This window comes from Ornithorhynchus anatinus, chromosome 7 (assembly GCF_004115215.2).
Source record: "Ornithorhynchus anatinus isolate Pmale09 chromosome 7, mOrnAna1.pri.v4, whole genome shotgun sequence".
NCBI lineage: Eukaryota > Metazoa > Chordata > Mammalia > Monotremata > Ornithorhynchidae > Ornithorhynchus > Ornithorhynchus anatinus.
In genome coordinates this window covers 77,851,571-77,876,800 of record NC_041734.1, presented here as the reverse complement: position 1 = coordinate 77,876,800, position 25,230 = coordinate 77,851,571, and the positions used below count along the sequence as shown (strand labels likewise).

At 47.2% G+C, this 25,230-nt stretch overlaps 1 protein-coding gene across 2 annotated transcripts in view; it reads left to right on the top strand.

Annotated features, from left to right (window-relative positions):
• The window catches only part of LOC100092695 (caspase-10-like), a 39,538-nt gene extending 20,309 nt beyond the window's left edge, over nucleotides 1–19,229 (top strand). Inside the window, exons 7-12 of one of the 2 annotated variants that reach the window (XM_029068275.2) lie at nucleotides 986–1,022; nucleotides 3,767–3,847; nucleotides 6,126–6,214; nucleotides 13,378–13,489; nucleotides 16,196–16,715; nucleotides 18,598–19,229. In XM_029068275.2, the coding sequence (XP_028924108.1) occupies nucleotides 986–1,022; nucleotides 3,767–3,847; nucleotides 6,126–6,214; nucleotides 13,378–13,489; nucleotides 16,196–16,715; nucleotides 18,598–18,760 (1,002 nt within the window). In that variant the 3' untranslated portion in view covers nucleotides 18,761–19,229. The remainder of the gene's footprint in view (nucleotides 1–985; nucleotides 1,023–3,766; nucleotides 3,848–6,125; nucleotides 6,215–13,377; nucleotides 13,490–16,195; nucleotides 16,716–18,597) is intronic. The other variant, XM_029068276.2, reaches the window with a different exon arrangement.
• The last annotated feature ends 6,001 nt before the right edge of the window (nucleotides 19,230–25,230 follow it).

Sequence of the window (25,230 nt, the reverse complement as noted above, 5' to 3'; positions counted from 1 at the left end):
AATAAATACAATCGACTGACTCTCCCCACAAGGCCACACCACTTCCTTTTCTAGGCCCCAACCAAGCCAGGGCTCCAGTTTCTGGGCTTCTTCCCAGAAATTGGGGGAATTGCACATCTCCCAGCCCAGCTCTTTGCACGTCCACCTGCAGGTGCCATTCGTTTGCCCAACAGGCCCTTGATCCTCGATCCGCCAGTTGCTCCCTCAGTGGTATTTATTCAATACCTCCTGTGTGCAGAGCACTGGACTAAGCACTTGGGATGGGACAGTGCAATAGCGTGTGTAGACATGATCCCTGCTCACGAGGAGCTTACAGTGTAGTGGAGGAGACAGACATGAAAACACAATGCCAGTAGGGGAAATGGCAAGAGTATAAGGGTCTGGACAGAGGGGCTGTGGGATTGGGGGTAGGATTGCCAAACGGTTAGGAGATGTGGCCCCGGTGATGCAGAGAGGGAATGGTTGGTCAGGGAGGGGTTTCTTATATCCTGCCACCCAAACAGTTTTGCCAAGCCCCGGTTCCGTTTTTCTACCTGTATTGCGGTTTCTTATCGGCTTCAACTTCTTCCTTCCCTCCCTCCCTTTCCTTCTCCTCTGTTGAACTGGGTGTGGATTGTTCCCGCCACGGCTGGGCAACAGGGCACGGGTGGGTGAGCAGGTGGGTTGGAGGGAGGGCCTATACCCCGAATCCATCTTTGGGTCAGGGCGGGAGGACGGTAGGGAGGGGGAGAGGAAGGCCTGGGCCGGGTGAGGCCGGGTGAGGTTGCGAGAGGCAGAGCCATGCACCTGTAGCTGAGGAGGAGCGTGGAGTCAGCGTGTGTCCCACCATCATCCCCACTGCATTAGGGGGACATCCAGGCATGAGTGGTGGGAGGTAAATGCAGGTGGATTGGGCGGGGATGGGGGGTGGGAGTCAGTTGTTTGTTACAACAGGGAAGACAGGGCTTCCCTGCCTGCCTAAGGAAAGTGTTTATTTCCCAAACAGGAGCCTTCCGGGCAGAAGGTACGAACAAATCCCGACGGTGAGTCGTTCCCTTCCCCGAGAAACGTTTCAGTGGGTCAGTCAGTCATATTTATTGACTGTTTACTGTGTACAGAGCACTGTACTGAGCACTGGGGAGAGTACAATATAACAGACATATTCCCTGCCCACAGTGAGCTTATAGTTTAGTGGCGGAGACAGTAATGTAAATAAATAAATGACAGATACAGACATAGGTGCTATGGGGCTGGGAGGGGGGATGAATCAAGGGAATGAGACAAGGGGAAATAGGAGGGAATGGGAGAAGAGGAAAGGAGGGCTTAGTCAGGGAAGGCCTCTTGGAGGAGATGTGGCTTTGAAGTGGGGGGAGGAACTGTTGGATTTGAGGAGGGAAGGTGTTCCAGGTCAGAGGCAGGATGTGGGCGATAGGTTGATGGCGAGATAGACGAGATGGAGAGGTAGCGAGAAAGTTGGCATTAGAGGAGCAAAACACGCCGGCTGGGTTGGAGTAGGAGAGTAACGCGGTGAGGTAGGAGGGGGCAAGGGGATTGAGGGCTTTAAAGAGGATGCTGAGGAGTTTGTTTGATGCAGAGGTGGATGGCTCAGACCCAGGTCGAGAAGTTATACTGGCTGACTAACTCCAGTTACTGCTTTTGCTGTTCAAGGGGAATGGGTTCTAACATCACTCAATCAGTGGTATTCATCGAGCACTTACTATGCGCGGAGCACCGGACTTCGTACTTGGGAGACTCTAGTACAGACTCTAATACATTAGTATTAATACTAGTATTAGTATTAGACTCTAATACAACAGAATTAGCAGACCCGTTCCCTGCCCATAATGAACTTAGACTCTAGAGGGGGAGACCCACGCTAATATGAATAATTTATAATCTATAATTTAAAGATATGTACATATGTGCTGTGGGGTTGGGGGTGGAATGAATAGCAGATGTCCAAAGGTCACAGATCCAAGTGCAAAGACAATAATAATGGTACTTGAGAGGCGCTTACTATGTGCCAAGCACTGAGACGCAGAAGGGAGAGCGAGCCAGGGAAAAGAGGGCTTCATCGGGGAAGGCCTCTGGGAGGAAATGAGACCTTAACATGTAACATGCAAACTGGATCATTAATAACTATCATGGATGTGGTTAAATGCTTCCCATGGGTCAGCTGCAAGATAATCAGCTGGGATACCTGTCCTACAAGGGACTTATACTCCAAGAAGGAGAGAGAGTTGATATAGCAACCATTTTATAGATGAGATAACCAGGACTCAGAGAGGTTAAGGGACTTGTCCAAGGTCACACGCCAGGCCAGCGGTAGAGCTGGGACTTAGAACCCAGGTCTCCTGACTCCCTGTCTGAGATTCTTTCCACTAGGCCAGCCTTAAAACTCCAGACACCAAGCCAGCTCCCTTCTCTTCTTGGCTCCTCTAAGCTGAAGATGATAGTAATAGTATTTGTTAAGTGCTTACTATTCATGCTTTCATTTAATAGTATTTATTGAGCGTTTACTATGTGCAGAGCACTGTACTAAGCACTTGGAATGGACAATTAGGCATCAGAGACAATCCCTGCCCAATAACGGGCTCACAGTCTCAAGCTTTGTGCTAAGTGCTGCGGTAGAGGAGTTAATCAGTTTGCACACAGTCGCTGTCCCATGTGGGGCTCACAGTCTTTATCTCCATTTTCCAGATGAGGTCACCGAGGCCCAGAGAAGTGAAGCGACTTGCCCGAGGTCACACAGCAGACAAGTGGCGGAGTCAGAATTAGAAGCTAGATCCTTCCGACTCCCAGCTGTGTGCAGCTCCCAGCTGACTCCCAGCTTCTGACACCAGCTGTGGGCAGAACGCGGGACTGAGTGCTTTGAAGAGTACATGATCCCTGCCTTCAAGGAGTTTAGAGTTCCAGGGTTGGCGGAGACAGATACTAAAATTAATTTATTTCAGAAGCCCTTATTATGAGCCAAACACTGGGATAGACTGAAGATAGATGAGACAGTTGAATTCTGTTTCATTGCGGCCCAGCGGCCTCTCCGGGCTGGGGCTTGCTCAGGGGAGAATCTCTTGAGAAAGCACTCTGGCCCCCCAGGGGTCTGACATCACCCCAGAACGTGAGAGCATGGAGACTGTTCCTCACACTTCCTTTAAGAACGGTGAGAAGCAGCATGGCCTCGTGGCTACAGCACCACCGCTTCGGCAAGTCACTTCACTCCTTTGGGCCTTAATTCCCTCCTCTGTAAAATGAGGATTAAGACTGAAAGCCTCGTATGGGGCAGGGACTGTGTCCAACCCGATTAGTTCGTATCTACCCCAGGGCTTAGAACAATGCCTGGCATGTAGTAAGCGCTTAACAGATACCATAAAAATACGCAAAAAACCCAGCCTAAATGAAAGGCAGAGCCAGAGATGTCATTTTTATTGAGCGCCTTCTCTGTACTTCTCTGCCTTCACTTTGCAGTTGGTAGACATGTCCCCTGCCCACAAGGACCTTACAAGCTAGAGTGGGAAGGAGACATTAATGTAAATAAATTAGGGATACAGATGTAAGTTCTGAGGGGCTGAGTGAGGAGGGAATAAAAGGAGCAAATCCAAGTGCGAGGGTGACGCAGAGGGAGTAGAAGAGGAAAGGAGGGCTTAGTCAGGGAAGGCCTCTTGGAGGAGATGGGCCTCCAAGATTAAGATAAAGATTAAGGCTTTGAAGCAGGGGAGAGTAGTTGTATGTCGGCTATGACATCATATGGGTATTTGGGCAAATGATGAGTCTTGGTTTTCCTTTCTAGACCTTTGCAAGGCGGATCCAGTGAGTTTGCAGGAGCGTGGTGAAATAATGCGATCCTCTCTGAGACAAGAAAGTAATAATGGTAATGGTATTTATTGAGCGCCCACTGGGTGCTGTGCATTGTACTGAGCGCTTGGGCAAGACCAACAGAAACACAAGACATGCTTGCATCCCTCAAGGAGCTTACACTCTAGACTGTAAGTTCGTTGTGGGCAGGGAACGTGTTGACCGACTGTTATGTTGTACTCCACCAGGCATTTAGTACAGTGTTCTGCACACAGTAAGCGCTCCATAAATGCGATTGATACACTCTAGCGAGGGAGGCAGACAGAAACACATGTGTGATTGGGTCCTTTAAATTGGTAGCATTGGCCCTTTCTCTTTCTCTTTTCTTACCATTGGTAGCTCTGTCTGCCTTCTAGACTGTAAATTCCCTGTGGGCAGGGAAATAGCTACCAACTCTGTTATATTGTACTCTCCCAAGCGCTTAGTACAGTTCTCTGCGCAGAGGGAGTGCTCAATAAATACCATTGGTCAGTTGGTGGAAAGATGATTGTCAACTTAGAACCCCAGAAAAGGGATAGAAATATAATAGTACTGGTATTTATTGAGTGCCCCTTAAGGCATGATGCAGAGCTTAGAGCAGTGCTTGGCACATAGTAAGTGCTTAACAAATACTGTAATTATTATGCATGGTACTAAGTACTTGGGAAAGAATAAACCGAGGAAGAGAGAGGTTCCCTGCCCACAAGGAGCTTGCGCGCTTAACAGGGGAGACAGACATAAAAATATTTTTAGATGGCTGCCCAGGGCTGAGATCCTATATCTGTCCTACGCAATCAGCAGTTTATGGAGCGCTTACTGTGTGCAGAGCACTGTACTAAGCATAAAGGAGAGTAGAGTTAGGAGACACGATTGAGGCCTATGGGATAGAGCCACGGGCCTAGCAGTCAGAAGGACGTGGGTTCTAGTCCCAGCTCCTCTACTTGTTCTCTGGTGATTTTGGGCAAGTCACTTCACTTCTCTGTTCCTCTGTTCCCTCATCTGTAAAATGGGGATTGAGACTGTGAGCTCCATGTGAGACAGGGACTGTGTCCAATCTGATGAACTTGGATCTACCCCAGCGCCTAGTACAGTGCCTGATCCGGAGTAAGTACTTAAATTCTATCACAAACAAATGATCCGTGTCCTTGGGTTTATAATGGAGAGACACAGAAGAATAAATTTTAGGTAGGGGAAGCAACAAAATTTGAAAATAATCATCAATAAGTGGCATGAATTGAGTGCTGTGTGCAGAGCACTGTACTAAGTGCTTGGGAGAGTACAGTACAACAGAATTTGTGGACATTTAGTACCATTGAATGAATTGAATGCCATGTTCCCTGTCCTCCGCAAGCTTACAGTCTAGACAGGTGCCTAAGTGTTATGGGGCGAAGATGGGCGTTTCATTCAATCGTATTTATTGAGCACTTACTGTGTGCAGAGCAGTGTAGTAAGTGCTTGGGAGAGTACGATACAACAATAAACAGATGCATTCCCTGCCCACAACAAGCTTACAGTCTAATGCCTAGGTGAAGTGGAAGTGCTGAAGTAGAACAATGCAAGCGCTTAGTACAGTGCTCTGCACACAGTAGGCGCTCAATAAACATGATTGAATTAATGAAGTGTCAATGATGGCCTGGGGGAAGTAGGGTGGGGAGATGCGAATTGTACATTCCAAGCGCTTAGTACAGTGCTGTGCACGTAGTAAGCGCTCAATAAATACTATTGAATGAATGAAAGAGTAATCAGAGATGGCCTCTTAGAGGAGGTGTGATTTGAGAACTCTCTCCAGAGTTTCTCTTAACTCCGGCGACGGCCCAGGTCAGAGATAGGGCTGGGCCTGGGGTCAATCTTATGGAGATTCTCAAGCACATCTCGGGCTGTTGGGGAATATTCTTCAAATGCCGTCGAGTCGTTTCCGACCCACAGCGAATCCATGGGCGCACCCTCTTCGGAACGTCCTCTGCCGTAAAGTCGTGGTGGTGTGTCTCTCCCTGGGTTTTCTCAGTGAAGATCTGAAAGTGGTTTACCATTGCCTCCTTCCGCCTGGTAAAAACACCGATCTCTGCCGTGGTCTTTGATCAGTGTTTGATCACTCGATCGTCCACTTTTGATTCTTTCCCACGCCACCGCTGCACAGTATGGGTGAATCGGCTCTGTCCTTCGGATTAGATCTTTCCATTCTGGGTAGCCCTATGTGGCCTGGCTCTAAACTTGAACAGCAGATGCGAACTCGCCTGCTGTGATAAGGTGTCGACTGATAGGAGAGCCTCTGTGGAATGGGTTGGGTTTAACCCGGGTTTGTTTCTCCCTTCCAGATGATAAGGTGGTGAAAGTCCCTCCGCCCGTTTCTGGGGAGATGGTGGGCGTGTCGAACTTCAGGAGGGGATCGGAAGGCATCGCGGAGGTTTGGAAGACTTCCAAAATTCTTTTTCTCCCCCTTGACTGATTCATTCAGTTGTACTTATTGAGCACCTACTGTGTGCAAAGCACTTGAGAGAGGACAGTAGGACCATAGACAAAGTTCCTGCCCACAATGAGCTTCTAGTCTAGACCTTCTGGGGAGAGGCAGGTTTCTGAACAGGACCCAGTATTTATGGAGCGGCCCTTGGGTAGGGCACTACAGGGCTCTATAGCTCTTTGGAGGCATCCCTCTAGTCTTCCTCTGGTGCTCAGTAAATACTGCTACTCTGCTTCTTTTGTTTTTGGAAAAGCAGCATTTGCAGGGAATCTCAGAGGGGTGATTGCATGAAAACACAAGCCCAGGCATACACAGTTTCCATATTGCTCCCCAATCAGGCCAGAGCTCATTTCCATCCCAGCAGTCAGGCGGTTAGTTTTATTTATTGAGTGCTTACTGTGGGCAGAGCACTGTAATAATAATTATGGTATTGTTAAGCACCTACTATGTACTGAGCACCGTTCTAAGCGCTGGGGTAGATACATGGTAATCAGGTTGTCCCATGAGGTGCTCAAGGTCTTAATCCCCATTTAACAGATGAGGTAACTGAGGTACAGAGAAGTTAAGCGGCTTGCCCAAGGTCACCCAGCAGGCAAGTGGCAGGGCCAGAATTAGAACCCACATCCTCTGACTCTCAAGCCTGTGCTCTTTCTATTGAATCATGCTGCTTGGGAGAGGACCTTAAGCACATTCCCTGCTCATAATGAGCTTTCAGTCTAGAGGGGGAAACAGATATGAATAGAAATAAATAAATGATGGATATGAACATAAGTGCTATGGGGTTGGGAGGGGGATGAATAAAGAGAAGCAGCATGGCTCAGTGGAAAAAGCCTGGGCTTGGGATTCAGAGGACATGGGTTCTAGTTCCAGCTCCGCCACTTGTCATCTGTGTGACTTTGGGCAAGTCAGTTAACTTCTCTACATCTGTTACCTCATCTGTAAAATGGGGAGGAAGACTGTGAGCCCCACATGGGATGACCAGATTACCTTGTATCTCCCCCAGCGCTTAGAATAGTGCTTGGCACATAGTAAGCGCTTAACAAATACCATCATTATTATTATTATTATTAAAGGGGGCAAGTCAGGGCGATGCAGGTGGGAGAGGGAGAAGAGGAAAGGAGGGCTTGAGAGTCAGTCAGTCCGCCTAGTCAAGCAGTTGTATTTGCTGAGGATTTATTCTGTGCAGGGAATATGTCTACCAACTCTCCCAAGTGCTTCAGACAGTGCTCTGTATACAGTAAGCGCTCATTAAATACCACTGATAGATTGACTGCACTCAATTGCCGAGCACTATAAATGGTTTGGAGAATCCTATAAAATTAATTTAGTAGGCATGGTCCCTCCTCTTTTGGACTTCATGATTCAGTGGGGAAGACAGTCTCTAAGTTAATTTACAAGCGACCCCTGGATCCTGGACCTGAGTTCTCATCCCGGCTCCGCCACTTGTCTGCTGTGTGACCTTGGGCAAGTGGCCCACTTCTCTCTGCCTTAGTTTCCTCATCTGTAAAATGGGGATTAAGACCCTGAGCCCCATGTGGGACTTTCATTCATTTGATCGTATTTATTGAGTGCTTACTGTGTGCAGAGCACTGTCTTAAGCTCTTGGAAAGTTTAGTTCAGTACCAGATAGAGACAGTCCCTACCCAACAACAGTCTCACAGTCTAGAAGGGTGGAGACAGACAACAAAATAGGACAAGTAGACAGGCATCAATAGCATCAAAATAAATAAATAGAATTATAGCTATATACACATCAATAATAAGATAAATAGAATAATCAATATATACAGATATACACAAGTGCTGTGGGGCAGGGAGGAGGGTAGAGCAGAGGGAGGGAGTTGGGGTGATGGGGAAGGGAGAAGGAGCAGATTTGGACTTGGACTGTATCTAACCTAATTAGCTACTGTCTACCCCAGGGCTTAGAACAGTGCCTGGCACATAGTTAAAGCGCTTAATAAATACCACTTTTTTTAAAAAAAAAAGGAGGAAGAGGGAAAAGGGGATGTGTAGATAAGCAATAAGCTCATTCTGGACAGGGATTGTGTCCACCAACTCTGTTCTATTGTAATCTCCCAAGGACTTAGTACAGTGCTCTGCACGCAGTAAGCACTTGATACCAGTGATGATTCACTTCACTCCTCTGTGCCTCAGTTCCCTCATCTGTATAATGGGAACTAAGACTGAGCCCCATGTGGGACGTTCATTGTGTCCAACCTGATTTGCTTGTTTACACCCCAGTGCTTAGTACAGTGCCTGGCACACAGTAAGCGCTTACCTCGTACCAATAAAAAAAAAAAAAGGTAATGGACAGTCTGTGTTCTGTTTGCGGTAATCTCCTGCTCGTGATCGGCAATCGCTGCCTGTTAGGTTTTTGTAATTCTTGCTCCTCTTGACACCCCACCTCTGCTGCAGAAAATATCAATTCATTTGCTGTACTTACCCTAGCTGGGTGAGTAGTTTTATTGAGAAACTGCTTGGTTTAGCAGAAAGAGCCTGGGCCTGGGAGTCAGGGGACCCAGGAACATTTTGGAAGCCTCCATATTGCTTCTAAATATAAGTTAGGTTTGTCTGGAGTTAACAAATCCAAAGTACATCTTTAAAGTTATGTAACATTTGGTACTTTTTTAGATGTTTAGATATAATCTTAATGTAGGAAAGTGAAAGTAATCACTAAACCTGTTTAATCCCAGTACTTAGCTCCAGTTTTGTGAATTTGGTGGTATATAATTCATCTCCATCCAAGGATCATGGATTAACCTGGGATTTCCTGGGACAGAGGTTTTGTGAAACAAACAAAACATTCCAAGTCTTGTTTACCCTTTTGCTCCACACAACTCTGGCCATGCACCGTGGCTTAGTGGAAAAAGCCCAAGCTTGGGAGTCAGAGAGCGTGGAGTGTAATCCTGGCTCACCCACTTATCAGCTGTGTGACTTTGGGTAAATCACTTAATTTCTCTGTGTCTGTTACCTCATCTGTAAAATGGTGATTAAGGCTGTGAGCCCCATGTGGAACAACCTCATTACCTTGTATCTATTGCAGTGCTTAGAACAGTGCTTGGCACATAGTAAGCGTTTTACAAATACCATTATTATTACTAATCCTGACTCTACCACTTGTCCGCTGTGTGACCTTGGGCAAGTCACTTCACTGGGCCTCAATCCCCTCGTCTGTAAAATGGGAATTCAGTACCTGTTCTCCCTCCTTCTTAAACTGTGAGCCTCATGTGGGACAGGGACTGTGTCCAACCCGATTATCTTGTATCTCCACCCAGCGCTTAACGCAGTGCTCGACTCATAGTAAGCGCTGAACAAATACCACAGTTATCATACCTTAAATTCATAGTAGGACAGGAAGTCCGCAACCTACGACTGGCCCAGTTCCTGCGTGTGACCGACAGCTCAGAATTTACCCATTTCGTGGTTTCCATGTGAGAAACCCTCTGGACTGTAAACTCCCTGTGTGCAGGAGATGTGTCTGCCAACTCTATTATATCATCCTCCCTCAAGCGCTTAGTACAGTGCTCTGCACATAACAAGCACTCAGTAAATACCACTGATGGATTGGGATCCGTCTTTATGACATTAGGCTTCTGGCCTCGGGGCTCTTCTTTTGTTCCCTGGCATTAGTAATGATAGTGATGGTATATGTTAAGTACTTACTATGTGCCACACACTCTTTTAAGTGCTGGGGTAGGTACAGGGTAATCAGGTTGCCCCTCGTGGGGCTCACAGTCTTCATCCCCATTTTACAGATGAGGAACTGAGGCACAGAGAAGTTAGGTGACTTGCCCAAAGTCACACATCTGATAAGAGAAGGAACCGGGATTAGAACCCACGTCCTCTGACTCTCAAGCCTGTGCTCTTTCCACGAAACCTTGCTGCTTCTAAGTAATTATAGTATTTGTTAAGTACTTACTCTGTGCAAAGCACTGTTCTAAGCACTGGGGTAGATATAAGTTCATCAGGTTGGACACAGTTTCAGTCCCACATGGGGCTCACAGTCTTACTCATACTGCAGTTGAGGTAACTGAAGCACAGAGAAGTGACTTGTCCAACGTCACACAACAGACAAATGGTAGAGCCAAAATTAGAACCCATGACCTTCTGACTCCCAGGCCTGTGCTCTATCCACTACACCATGCTACTTTTCAGGGCATTGCTGCTAACCCCCTCTGTGGCCAGTGACCGTCACCCTCCATGGCCACAAATCTTGGAGGCCAAGACCAGAGGGGAAAGGGGAGGAGATGAGGGGCCGCCATGACTGGTAATAATAATAAAAATATGGTATTTGTTAAGCACTTACTGTGTGTTTTAAGCACTGGGTAGATCCAAACTAATTCCTGAAGCCACATGGCGTAGTGGATAGAGCATGGGCCTGGGAGTCAGAAGGTCATGAATTCTAATCCCAGCTCTGCCACTTGTCTGCTGTGTGACCTTTGGCAAGTCACGTCACTTCTCTGGGCCTCAGTTCCCTCATCTGTAAAATGGGGATTGAGACTGTGAGCCCCGCATGGGACAGGGACCTTGTCAAACCCGATTTGCTTGTATCCATCCCAGCTCTTAGTAGAGTGCCTGGCACATAATAAGCGTTTAACAATGCCATAATTATCATTATTATTGTTATTATTAATTAGGTTGCACACAGTCCCTGTCCCACATGGGGCTCCCAGTCACAATCTCCATTTTATAGATGAGGTGCCTGAGGCACAGAGAAGCCAAGTGACTTGCCCAAGGTGACACAGCAGACAAGTGGCAGAGCCCAGGATTAGAGCCCAAGTCCTTCTGACACCCAGGCCTGTAGTCTTTCCACCAGGCCACACTGTTCTCCTGGTAGAGTGTGACTGTGGGCAAGTCACTTAACTTCTCTGTGCCTCAGTTACTTATCTGTAAAGTGGGGATTAAGACTGTGAGCCTCACGTGGAACAACCTGATTACCCTGTATCTACCCTAGCGCTTAGAACAGTGCTCTGCACATAGTAAGTGCTTAACAAATACCAACATTATTATTATTATTATTACCACCATGGACCTTCATTACTCCTCACCCCTATCGCTCTCAGTCCCTCTGCCCTCTGCCTCTGAGGGGCTCAGAGTTGGGTGGGAGACGATGAAGAAGATAAGAAAATAGCGTCTGAAGTCTCTGAGCAGAAAGTGTGGGCGAGGAGGGCGGGACAGGAGACAGGGTTCAGGCAGAGAACAGGAAAGGACCGTGGGTGAGTAAACAGCTAGCTTGACACCAGTGCCTTGCCTATAACCTGGATCAAAGTCTACCCAGTACCGTACAGTTCTGTAGTTTTTGAGTCCTCTGAGAATTTTCTGGCACTATCATTCTACTCTTTCTTATTCCTCCACTCCTGAACATGCTTTTCTTGTCTATCACCGACCCCGCTGGAAGTTCCCTGAGGAAAGAAACCATGTCTAAAAATTCGGTTGTATTCCTCCAAGGGCCTAGTACAGTCCTATGCACGCAGGAGGTGCTTGATTGATTGATTGTTTATGATTGCTGTTTACAATATAAAGTATGTCAGGGTAGCTGTATTTCTCATCCTAAATTCTGGATCATCTTGATAAAAATAGGATACCCAACTTTGGTTCAGGAATCAGTCTCGCACCCCCCCCCCCTCCTGCCAACTCCAAAATTTTTTCTTATGGGAAAGCTCGTTCAGACTGCCAATATCTCTATGGAAGACTCCTCTTTTCAGGAACGAATTCTGTTTGTAAGTCTGAAAGCTTGTAATTAACATTAAGAAATATTAGTAAATGGTACCTTTTTAAATTTAGATCATGCTATAATCTCCTGCAATGCCACCAAAAAAAGCGAGGGAATACCAATGCCGGCAAAGGAAAATGTAATTTTTTTTGTGGTATTTGTTAAGCACTTACTATGTGCCAGGTAGGGAACTAAGCACTGGGATAGGTACAAGCAAATCAGGTTGGACTTAGTCCCTGTTCCACATAGGGCTCACAGTCTTAATCCCATTTTACAGATGAGGAAATTAAGGCACAGAGAAGTGAATTGACTTGCCCAAAGTCACACAGTGGACAAGCGGTGGAGCTGGAATGAGAACTCAGGTCCTTCGGACTCCCAGGCCCATGCTCCATCCACTGGGCCATGCGGCTTCTCTAATTTCATTTAGAAGTAGGAAAATGTCAAAAGATGGCAGTTTTCAAAACAAATTCTGCATGAGGGCATGAGAATAACTCTGAGGAAAGGAAGAAGACAAGAATATCCAAAAGAGTATGAGGCAGTCCACCGCTAGAAATGAAAATGATTTAACAGAAGATTAGGAAGTGGTATTAGCAGAAGAAAGTGGTAATAGGAGCAGAAATGCAAGAAACATTTTAAATGCAAATTTGAATAATAATAATAATGGTGGTATTTGTTAAGCACTTAGTATGTGCCATGCACTATTCTAAGCGCTGGGGTAGATACATGGTAATCAGGTTGTTCCACGTAGGGCTCACAGTCTTAATCTCCATTTTACAGATGAGGGAGCTGAGGCACAGAGAAGTTAAGTGACTTGCTCAAAGTCACTCAGCTGACAAGTGGCGGAACTGGGATTTGAACCCGTGACCTCTGACTCCCAAACCTGTGCTCTTTTCACTAAGCCATGCTGCTTCTCCTAGTAGTTTAAATAGAAGTTTCCAAAATCATTAGTTCAAAAATGTATAAAGATACATCTCTCAGGCTGGTGAAATCAGCCTCTGTAAATCAATCACTTAATGAAAATATATCCAAAACTGTAATATTTGTTAAATTTTTGTGTGCCAAGAATTGTACTGTGGACTGGGGTAGATATAAAATAATCAGGTTGGACCACAGTCCTTATCCCACGTGGGGCTCGGTCTTAGTCCCCGTTGCTTAGTTTGAGTTGCAGAGCTTTTAACCTTTTACCCCTTCCTCAACCCGATTATCTCCTCTAGACTATAAGCTCGTTGTGGGCAGAGAACGTGTCTGCCAACTCTGTCGTATTGAACTCTCCCATGCAGTTTGTACAGTGCTCTGCACACAGTAAGCGCTCAATAGATACTACCAATGGATTGATTCGAGGAGCTTATGGTCTGGTACATGGAGGCTTTAATCTTTTTTTCTCCCCTTTGAACAGGAACTGTCAACCTATAGGATGAATCGGGCCCACAGAGGTTATTGCATCATTTTTAACAACTATACATTCAAAGGCAAATTAAACTCCAGGAAGGGAACTCAGAAGGATGTGGGTAAGGAATTTCACGATTGTTTCTGGGGTTTTAAGGTGGTTTCTCTGTCTCTTTTTTCCTTTTTTATGGGGAAAGGGGTTTTCGCTTTCATGTTCAACCATATAAAGCCCTGAGCTATTTCTATTCATTAATTCGGTCATATTTATTGAGGGCTGACTGTGTGCAGAGGACTGTACTAAGTGCTAGGGAGAGTGCAGCATGGCGTAGTGGATAGAGCCCAGGCCTGGGAGCCAGAAGGTCATGGGTTCTAATCCTGGCTCCGCCACTTGTCTGCTGTGTGACCTTGGGCAAGTTACTTCACTTTTCTGTGCCTCACTGTCCTTATTTGTAAAATGGGGATTCAGACTGTGAGCCTCACGTGGGACAACTTGATGACCTTGTATCTACTCCAGTGCTTAGAACAGTGCTTGGAACATAGTAAGTGCTTAACAAATACCATAATAATAATAATAAGCAGACACTTTCCCTGTAGTATAGGAACTCTGCAGTCAAGTGCAACTGGTCTTTTTTTCTTTTTTTTGGATATTGATTAAGCGCTCACTATGTCTATGCACAGTACTAAGCACTAGGGTAGATACAAGCTAATCAGATTAGACATAGTCCTTATCCCACTTGGGGCCTGGTCTTAATCCCCATTTTACAGATGAGGTAGCTGAGGCATGGAGAAATGAAGTGAATTGTCCAAGGTTACACAGGAGACAACTGGTGGAGCTAGGATTAAAACTCAGGTCCTCTGACCTTTAGGCTTATGCTATTCAGGCAGTCAATTGTATTTATTGAGCGCTTACTGTGTGCAGAGCACTGTATCAAGCCTTTGCGAGAGTACAATATAACAGACACAACTGCTGCCCACAACGAGCTTACGGGATCTTGAAGGGAGCTTGTGCTCTTTCCACTAGGCCATGTTGCTTTTCTAGTGTCTTCTTCTCAAGCAGTTGCAAATCTGTGATAAAGAGAGAGAGTGAATATGTGTCTGCATAGTCACAATCAATCAATCAGTGATATTAAATGTTTATTATGTGCAGGGCATTGTATTAAGCTCTTGGGAGAGTACAATACAACAAAATTAGCCGATGTATTCCCTGCCCATAATGAGCTTACGGGCTAGAAGGAGAGAAGGAGTTGAAGCATTGGCATCAGGACAATTTGTAGCTATCAATCAGTGGTATTTATTGAGTGCTTACTGTGTGCAGAGCACTGTCATTTATTTAGTCATATTTATTGAGTGTTTACTGCGTGCAGAGCATTGTAGTGCTTGGAAAGTACAATTCAGCAATAAAGAGATGCATTCCCTGCCCATACTGGGCTTACAATCTAGAAAGGGGAAGACAAATATCAAAACAAGTAAACAGCCATCAATAGAAATAAAAAGAATTATAGATATATACACATCAAAACAAGTAAATAGGCATTAATAGAAATAATTATAGATATGTACACATCAAAACAAGTAAACAGGCATCAATATAAATAGAATTATAGATTTATACATAAGTGCTGTGGAGCAGGGAGAGAGGGGAAAGAGCAAAGGGAGGGAGTTGAGGTGATGAGGAAGGGAGGGGAAGCTGAGGAAAAAGGGGGGCTCAGTTTGGGAAGGCCTCTTGGAGGAGGTGAGCTTTCAGTAGGCTTTTGAAGGGGAAAGAGTGATTGTTCGGCGTATTTGAGGAGGGAGGGCATTCCAGGCCAGAGGTAGGTCGTCGGCTGGAGTCATTGGCGGGACAGGCAAGATGGAGGCACAGTGAGAAGGTTGGCACCAGAGGAGCAGAGTGTGCAGGCTGGGATGGAGAAAGACTGGGGAAAAATACTTGGGGGAGAATTGGGCCAGGTCGCCGGCCTGTACGGAAAGAGGAAACAGTGAAGGCAGCACAAAAGGCGAGATGAATAAAAAGCTCAATATGAGGGTACTGTGAGCACTGTGGCTTGGAAAACAAAGTTTCCGGCTCCTTGCCATTTGGGGTCCAGTGGTTGGAGCAGTAGCCGCCTCCACTGTCTTCCCCAACATCTCCTAAAGTCCCACATTGCTGCCGCTTCTGTCCATGCTGTGGCACAGGCCATGCTGGGAGTAGACCCCTGGGAAGGAGTGGGGTGGGGTTGGTGGGGTTTCCCCTGATGTCTGGCTCCCCCGCCAATCCCCAGCTAAGTGGCCTTCTTATGGTCCATTCATTCATTAGGTCATATTTATCAAGCACTTACTGTGTGCAGAGTACTGTACTGAGCGCTTGGAAGAGTACGATATAACAATAAGCCAACACATTCCCTGTCCACAAAGAGCTTACAGTCTAAAGGGAGAGAGAGATGTAAATATAAGTAAATTAGAGATATGGACATAAGTGCTATGGGGCTGGGGATGGGGGATGAATAAAGGGAGTAAGTCATGGCAACTCAGAAGGGAGTGGAGGAAGAGGAAAGGAGGGCTTAAATCAGGGAAGACTTCTTGGAGGAGATGGGCCTTCAATTAAGCTTTGAAGCGGCGGGGAGAGGAATTGTCTGTTGAATTTGAGGAGGGAGGGTGTTCCGGGCCAGAGGGAGGACGTGGGCGAGAAGTTGGCGAGAGAGACGAGATGGAGGTACAGTGAGCAGGCTGGCATTAGAGGAGCGAAGCATGCGGGTTGGGTTGTAGTAGGAGCAGCTAGGTGAGGCGGGAGCGGGCAAGCGGATCGAGTGCTTGAAAGCCAACGCTGAGGAGTTTCTGTTTGTTGCGGACAGCTGAGCTAGAGCGGGTGTTCCGGTGGTTGGGTCTGGACGTGGAGACCTTCAACGACAAGACCAGGCAGGAGATGGTGGCGACCCTGGAGGAGTGTAGCAGGCGGCCGGACCACGACGTCCGGGACTGCCTGGTCTGCTGCGTGCTCTCCCACGGTGAATCGGGCGCCGTCTACTCGGCCGACGAAGAGCTCATCCCCATCCGCCAGATCATGTCCTACTTCACGGCCAAAGACTGCCCCAGCCTGGCCCACAAGCCCAAGCTCTTCTTCATCCAAGCCTGCCAGGGCAAAGACATCCAGGAGGCGGTGCAGATCGAACCAGACGCCAGGAATCCCGACCTGGACCCCCAGCCCGAGCCGCCCCCGGCCCCGCGGGAGTCTCCCAAGGACAGCATCCCCGCCGAGGTGGACTTCCTCTTGGGCATGGCCACCGTCGACGGCTACGCGTCCTTCCGCCACGTGAACCAGGGCACCTGGTACATCCAGGCGCTCTGCCGCCAGCTGGCACTGCTGGTGCCCAGGTGATGATGGGTCTGGGCCTTGTCAAGGAGGGGAGAGGCGCCGTTTATCGCTTCGCCCGCTAGCCGTGGTCCGTTCTGAGGCGAGGGAATGGAAACCGACTCGTGTCGGAAGGGAGGGAAGATAATAATAATTATGGTACTTGTTAAGCTCCCCTCATCTGTAAAATGGGGATTAACTGTGAGCCTCACGTGGGACAACTTGATTACCCTGTATCTCCCCCAGCGCTTAGAACAGCGCTCTGTACATAGTAAGCACTTAACAAATACCAACATTATTATTATTATTATTATTATTAAGCGCTTCCTGTGTGCCAAGCACTGTTCTAAGCACTAGGGTAGATACAAGTTAATCAGGTTGGACACAGTCCCTGTCCCACATGAGACTCAAAGTCTCAATCCAGTCTGGCTGGATGTTATTCACAGTAATAATAATGATGGTATTTGTTAAGCGCTTACTATGTGTGAGGCAGTTTATTAAGCTTTACTAAGTAGGTAGAGGTTTATCAGGTTGGACACAGTCCCTGTTCCACATGGGGCTCACAGTCTCAATCCATTTTGGCTAGATGTTGTAATTATTAATAATAAATAATAATGATGATGCTAATGGTATTTGTTAAGTGCTTACTATGTATGAGGTAGAGTACTAAGCACTGGGTTGAATACAAGGAAATCAGGTTGGACAGTCCCTGTCCCACAGGGAACTCAGTCTCCATCCCCATTTTACAGATGAGGTAACTGAAGTACAAAGAAGTGAAGGGACATGCCCAAGGTCACACAGCAGACAAGTGGAGCTAGGATTAGAACCCGTGACCTTCTGATTCCCAGGCCCGTGCTCCCTCCACTACGCCACGCTGCTTCTGTGTTGCGGTGGGAGGGTGTGTGTGGTGGTGGTGTGGAAGACACTTAAAGCGGGGGTGCCAACGAGACTCGGGCGAACTCCGTGACCCAGTGAGACCAAAGCAGAGGCCCATGTGTAACTGGGGTCGGGCCAGAGGCCAAGCACTGCCAAGGGACACCATCTCTGCCCACAAGAACCTTCTCGTCTCGGGGGAGAAATTGGATGAGACACTTGAGAAGCAGCGTGGCCTAATGGAAAGAGCTCAGGCCTGGGAGTCAGAGGACCTGGGTTCTAATCCCGGCTCCGCCACGGGCCTGCTGTGTGACCTTGGGCCAGTCTTTTCCCTTCCTCTGTGCTTCAGTTACCTTATCTGCAAAACTCATTCAATAGTATTTATTGAGCACTTACTATGTGTAGAGCACTGTACTAAATGCTTAGAGTGTACAATTCGGCAACAGATAGAGACAATCCCTGCAAAATGGGGATTCAATACCATTTCTCCCTCCTACTTAGATTGTGAGCCCTTTGTGGGACTGTGTCTGACCCAATTATCTCCTGCGGTCCCCAGCGTTTAGAACATGCTTGAGGCATAGTAGATGCTTAACAAATACCACAGTTATTATCATTATTACCATTATTACTATTATTAGACTGTGAGCCCCATGTAGAGAAGCAGCATGGCTCAGTGGAAAGAGCCCGAGCTTGGGAGTCAGAGGTCGTGGGTTCGAATCCCGGCTCTGCCACTTGTCAGCTGTGTGACTGTGGGCAAGTCACTTAACTTCTCTGTGCCTCAGTGACCTCATCTGTAAAATGGGGATTAACTGTGAGCCTCATGTGGGACAACCTGATTACCCTGTATCTACCCCAGCGCTTAGAACAGTGCTCTGCACATAGTAAGCACTTAAATACCAGCATTATTATATTATGTGCGACAGGGCCTGGTCCGATCTGCTTGTGTTAGGTTTTTCCAGCGCTTAGTTCAGTCCTTGGCACATGGCAGGCGCTGAAGAAATAGCACAGTGATTCTTTTCTTCTCTCTGACAGGAGGGAAGACATCCTTTCTATCCTCACAGCGGTCAATGACGATGTGAGCCAGCGGGCGGATCACTTGGGGAAAAAGAAGCAGATGCCCCAGCCAGCCTTCACGCTCCGGAGGAAACTGGTATTCCCTGTGCCTCCTGGAGCCCCACCGTCCAGCCTGGAATAGCCTCTTTCAGCCCCAGGGGCTAACGTCCAGCCTGGCCTCTGCCAGAGGCAGGAGAGCATTTCTGAGTGTCTGTTGATGGAAAGTATTTATTGTGTGCAGAGCATGGTTCTAAGGGCCTGGGTCAGAGTAATGGTGTTCCTTCAAGATCTTAGAATCTCGCGGAGAAAGATGCAAAGTAAATGGAGGGAGCAGGGGGAAGAGGCCTGGAAGATCGCGTACTTTAACTTGGGTCAGGTTAATTGTTCTGTCCAGGACCCCAAATCTCAGGGAGTGGGACGGGGGCTGATATGAATGGCACAATTTCACAGTTTCACTTTGGGCTGTTTTGGCTGTGTGCATTTTGATTGATGGAGAGGTGTCCCTTCTTCACTGGAGTGCTATTTCTGTCACTGGTGAGATCGATGGATTGATTGACTGCTTTGAGCGGAGCCTTGTACTGAGTGCTTGGGAGGCTGCAGTAGAGTCGATTGACATGATCCCTGCCCTCAAGGAGCTTCGAAAATAGCAGAATATCAATCAGTCGATAGTACTGATTGCCTAATGCGTGCAGAGCGCCATACTAAGCATTTGAAGGGTACAAAAAAGGAAGTAGACACAATCCCTGCTGTCATGGAGCTTATGGTCTACCGTGTGAAGAACCCTCTTCTAAGCACTTGGGAACGTATAATAGAAAGAGCGCAGGCCTGGGATTCAGGTGACCTAGGTTCTATTCCCGGCTCCACCAACTTTGTGCTGTGTGACTTTAAGCAAGTCTCTTAACTTCTCTGTGCCTCAGTTACCTCATCTGTAAAATGAGGATTAAGACTCTGAGTCCCACCTGTGTCCATCCTGATTAACTTTTATATACCCCAGCCCTTAATACAGTGCCTGGCGCATAGTAAGTGCTTAACAAATATCACTAATAAGTAGTCCAGATCCCTGCCTTCAAGGAGCGTACAGTCTACTGTGTGCAGAACAGTGTACTAAACACTTGAGAGAGTATAATAGAGTTAGTAGACATGATTCCTGACCTCAAGGAGTTTATGATCTAGGATATTTTGGATCTTGGATCCCAGGGCTGATGGCAGAAGATGAAGGGGGGTGCAGGAGCGGGGAACCCCAACTTTCCAAAAACCTGACGTGGTCCTCACGCTGCCCCTTTTGCAGCATGGCAGGGAGGGAGGAAGGGCAAGAGGGACCTGCTGGAACAAATGATGCTAAATAATGATGATGGAACAAGCGCAAGCACGAGGTGAAATTGCCCAGGTGCCGGATGAGCCCCCAAGTGACATTTTGTGAAAACGGAAGCAGAGCATGGCATCTTGAGATGTTGTAGGCGGTCAAATTCTCCTTCTTAAAATGAAGGATGGGACCCGACCATAGTGGATGGAGGCCATCTTCTCAAACACTTTGCTGCCAGATGCTGGAGACAGAGTAGTTGGGGAAAGAACATTTTACTCAAGAAACCAAATGCTTCTTTTTACTGAAACCTGGAATCCAGAGTTTAGAAATGTCAGACCCCACTATAGTATCTAAGACAGGAAACATGATTTATCTCCAGGAAAAGATGTTTAAGGGGATTGGTTAAGTTCTGGAATTCACATCTGTCGCCACCGCCCTCACAATACACACCCAGAAATTTCAGACAGCAAAGGTCTTTTATTCAGCAGGGTAAATTAGTGCCCCGAAGCCCAACTGACCATAGTGGTGAGGAGAATCGTGGTCCCCAATAGCTCTGTGAGCTGGATGTTCCCAGACTGGCTAATCCCCGGGCTCTGACCAGACTCAGATTTTCCAGTCAGGGCTGAAAAGACTCCATTTGGTAGCTCTCTGGCTTGTTTGCTCTTTGAAGCTCATTTCCCCACAGTTCCCATGCATTCAGTCATATTTTTGAATACTTACTGTGTGCAGAGCACTGTATTAAGTGCTTGGGAGAGTCCTCTATAACAACAAACGGACATATTTCCACCCCACAAAGATCCCTGCACTCAAAATGATGAGCCGACAACCTATCGTGTAACTCGATCCACTTGGGATTCGCATCACCTTAGTGGTCACCAGCAGGATGGACAAGGGGCCTTCCATGTGTAGAGCCCGTCCACGCACACCGTACAAGTACAAGAGATGATCCCTGCCCTCAGGCACTTCCAGTCTAATCCGCCTCATTAAGCTCCTATGTCATCCAGTTGATGTCTTGGATGGGTTTTTTTCTGGGAACTGTGTCATGTCTGCTACTCTTAGTGTGCCTAGAAGCCAGACAGACCCTTGGGTGTCACCCCTTTCGTCAGAACTCGGCTCTCTTCCCCTCTTAGAGTAACGCTGGATGAGGGTATAACAAGATTATAGGCTGTTCTCTGACGTATCAGTCCATCGATGGTATTTAGCGAGTGCCTATTCTGGTAGAGAGAACTGTGTTAAGTACTTGGGAGAGTACTGTAAAATTTGTTTTCACTATCCCTGACCCCAAGGAGCTTAAGGCAATCTCTCGGGGGAGGCAGCAAGATCTGGTTCTCAATACATTTTAAGAGTCTTCTTGCAGCTATTCTTAGTGCATTGATTAGTAATGAACAGAGGGAATTCCAGTCCAAACTGCCTTCCCGTAGATCTATACAGAGGCAGCGTGGCTTAGTGGCTAGAGCACAGACCTGGAAGTCAGAAAGACGTGGGTTCTAATTCCACCTCTGTCACGTGTCTGCTGCGTGACCTTGGGCAATTCACTTTACTTCTCTGGGCCTCAGCTACCTCGTCTGTAAAATGGGGATGAAGACTGTGAGCCCCATGTGGGACAGGGACTGTGTCCACCCTGATTAACTTGTATCTAGGGCAGTGTTTAGCACATAATAAATGCTTAACAAGTACCATTATTAGTATTATTAATGTTATCTAATACCTTATCCCCACCTTCCACAGGTCCTCTTTATTTTCCTGTTGGTGTCCCAGGGCTGTCACTATTCTGGTTCTTTTCCCTCTTTTCTCAAGGTGTCCCAGTTTCCAGTCTCTCCCTCTTTGAGGCATTGGTTGCCAGAGCAGATCCGTGCCATTTCTACTCCTGAGGGCCAGGAGCCTCATTCCTCCCGAGTCCTAACCTCTGGACCCCCTAAACCTTCCGGGTATCCTAACCCTCTGTGATCACATCTCCGATCCCTTTCTGCATCTCATATTTATCCCTGATTTTCCTTCATGACTGGTTACATGCCTAGGATAGTAGAATGCTGTAATCAATCAATCCGTATCATTTCCTGAATGCTCGCTATGTGCAGAACACTGTACTGAGCCCTGGGGGCAGTACATTATAACATCACATCAGGGAACGGGGTCCCTGGGGCCATGTCTTTTGGGTAGGTGAGGGTACAAGCGGGCTAGCAGCTCTGACACATGGACCACCAATCAGGCGATCTTTGGCATTTCCCCCAGCCTGGGAGAATCACTCAGTCAATCCTGTTTATTTGAGTGCTTATTGTGTGCAGAGCACTGCGCTAAGTGCTTGGGAGAGTACACTATAACAATGTAACAGACACAGTCCCTGCCCACAACGAGCATAGTCTAGAGAACTCGTCTAATGGTTTACGGAAAAGATTACCCATCTCATTCATTGTACTTCCGGTGCCTTTTGTGACTGGCACCGGAGTCATTTGAGCTTTTTGTTGTTTTTGCAAGCCCGGTTTGTCTGGTCAACTGGGAATCTAAACTGCTCTCAAATAGGATATGGACATTTCTTTGGTGTTTACATTTCTCCATGTAGGATTTATTATCTGTATCTGATGGGTTTATCATCCTTGTTAGGGAGGTGATGATTCCTCAAGTGGTAAGCCCAAAACCTGACGCCAGATTAAGGGCTCGGACGGGGATGGCAAACGAGGATCCCTAAGGAAGGATCCCTTGAGGAGCAGTGTGATTTACCGGATAGAGCCTGGGACCTGGGTTCTAATCGTAGTTCCACCACTTACCAGTTGTTTGGTCTTGGGCAAGTTTAACTTCTCTGGGCCTCCGTTTCCTCATATGTAAATTGGGATTTCAACACCTGTTCTCTCTCCTTAAACCTGTGAGTCCGATGTGGGACAGGTGCTTTCTGACCTGATTTTGTATCTACCCCTGTGCTTAGAACAGTGTTTGACACATAGTAAGTGCTTAAATAGTGCCATCATTATTATTATGATCATTATTAAGGGTTATAGGGTGAAATGCCTAACTCGTACCCTCAAGCATCTGGTGAGCTGAGGGTGAGCTGATCTCTGACTGAGATCAGCCAGGAGATATGGGAGGAAGGGGAAGCAGCATGGCAAAGTGGATAAAGCACAAGCCTGGGAATCAGAAAGTTGTGGCTTCATTCAATAGTATTTATTGAGCGCTTACTATGTGCAGAGCACTGTACTAAGCACTGGTCTGCCACTTGTCTGCTGCATGGCTTTAGGCAAGTCACTTCACCTCTCTGGACTTCAGTTACCTCATCTGTAAAGAGGGGATTAAGTCGGTCAGCCCTATGTGGGACAGACTGTGTCCATCCCGGTTTGTATCCCCTGCCATGCTTAGTAGAGTGCCTGGCACATAGTAAGTGCTTAATGAATGCCACAATTATTATTAGGAGTGGTGGTTGAGAAGGTTGACACGGTTCATTCCAGGGGTTCAGCCCAGAACACAGTAGGCTCTCAGTAAATACCACTGCTGGATTGATTCATCAGCTTCTCCCTTTCTCCGCTGGGTCCCGCAATGAAAATCAAAAACCGGCACTTGTGCTACTGAAAGTAGAGTGAGGAAGGCCCACGGGGGCATTGCGATAGGTTGTTTGGAACTGTGTAGGTTTTGTAATGTGGTTTACATTATTTTCCTGGTGCCAAGCAGCTTCTCCTTTTTCACTGTACTTTTTATCGGGAAGGAAACAATTTCCAGAAGATTAATTTCCTCCGAAAGTGAACTTTTCTGTGAAACATAAAAAGGCCATAACTGGAAAAATCCCAGAGTTCTGCCGGATGATAGCTGTGCCTCTGTTTCTAGAGTGACTCCAGGTGTGGGTCAGTATTTTCTCGACTCAACTCACGGCTCCTCGAGTTTCACTCTATGGTAATCTCTCAAACACCTTCCGCTCTGCTGTGCAGACAGTATGCGCTCGATAAATACGATTAATTTGCAATGGTTAGGTGATAATTATTCAATCAGTGGTATTTACTGAGCGCCTACTTGCAAAGCACCTTACTAAACACTGGAAAGGGTACAGTGGAAGTAAGTCGTATTTCCTGCCGTCAAAAAACTTGCAATCTAATCTCAGGTGGAACCTAATTGTCCCCATCTGAGTCCATGGCTCTTGGCCTCGGGGTAATAGCAATTTTTGTATTGTGTTCTACTCATAAAAACCTGTGTTTTTATGGTTTATAAATTTACATATGTGCCTAAGGAGGAGAGTCCATGCGGAGGTTGGATTCAACCCTCAATAAGATTGTTCTCAGGTTCTTGAAAATGGTGGGAGACTCAAGTTCCCTTTCCCTGATCTTTGAACTGAGCCCCTAATGGCTGAGCTTGGTTGGCTGCTCTTGCTGCTACTCTGCGTTGCTTCTCCTGAGAACAAGAGTGCCACCATCCCTCCTCAAGACATCGCCGGCATTCTGCTGTGGGACCTGGGGCCATTATGAGGAAGTCAACCCACTAAGGGCCCGAAACGAGGAGCAGATTGTTCTCGCCGGTCGGCTCCTCACCACCTGAGGGAGGAACAATGCAGGACATCCAGAGAACAAAAGAGTTTCCCCTCATCAAACTCCCTCATCCCTCATGGCCTCAAAGCCCGAGATGGTGCCGGAGAAGGGCAGGTGTCCAGTGCCCAGACTCCACCGGGAAAAGAACACTGGGTAAAGTGGCTTCGAGTTCTCTTTGCCCTGGATCCCATCTCGCCTCGAGGAGCGTCATCTTAGAACCAGGGACGATCTCTCCTCGTATCTCGCCCCGTCCACACACAGCTGGGGAAGGGATCTGGCCCCGCCTGAGGTCGATGATGGCCATGGAGAATCGGTTCCACCTTCAGTTGCCTTCTGCGTTTCCAGGTGGAGTCCCCAATGGGCGGGGATCATATGCCAGGTGGCATTCATCCCTAACCGGCGGAGAGGTTTTGGTCGAAGCCGCCGGCGCTGATGGGATCCCGGGGGTCAATTTCAGAACCCGGTCCCCAAGAAGAAAGGGGTGCCCCTCCCCATCTAACGTGGGCTTGTGTAGATGCGTGAATGGGTCTGTTGACAAATAAACTGTTTTCCCTCATTTTCCTTCGTTGGAGTGAGCTTTCTTCATTTCTGCTGGGACTTCCCAGTTCCAGACTGCCCAAGCCTTCAGCGTAATCTCACAGTGGATGTTTTATGGATTGAATAGTCACATGGCAAATCACCTCTGGTTACCAACCAATTAAGAGAGAGCAAAAGTCCAACCTGATTGGTTTGTATAAAAATACTAATTATGGTATTTGTTAAGCACTTACTATATGCCAGGTACTGTACTAAGCACTGTGGTAGATA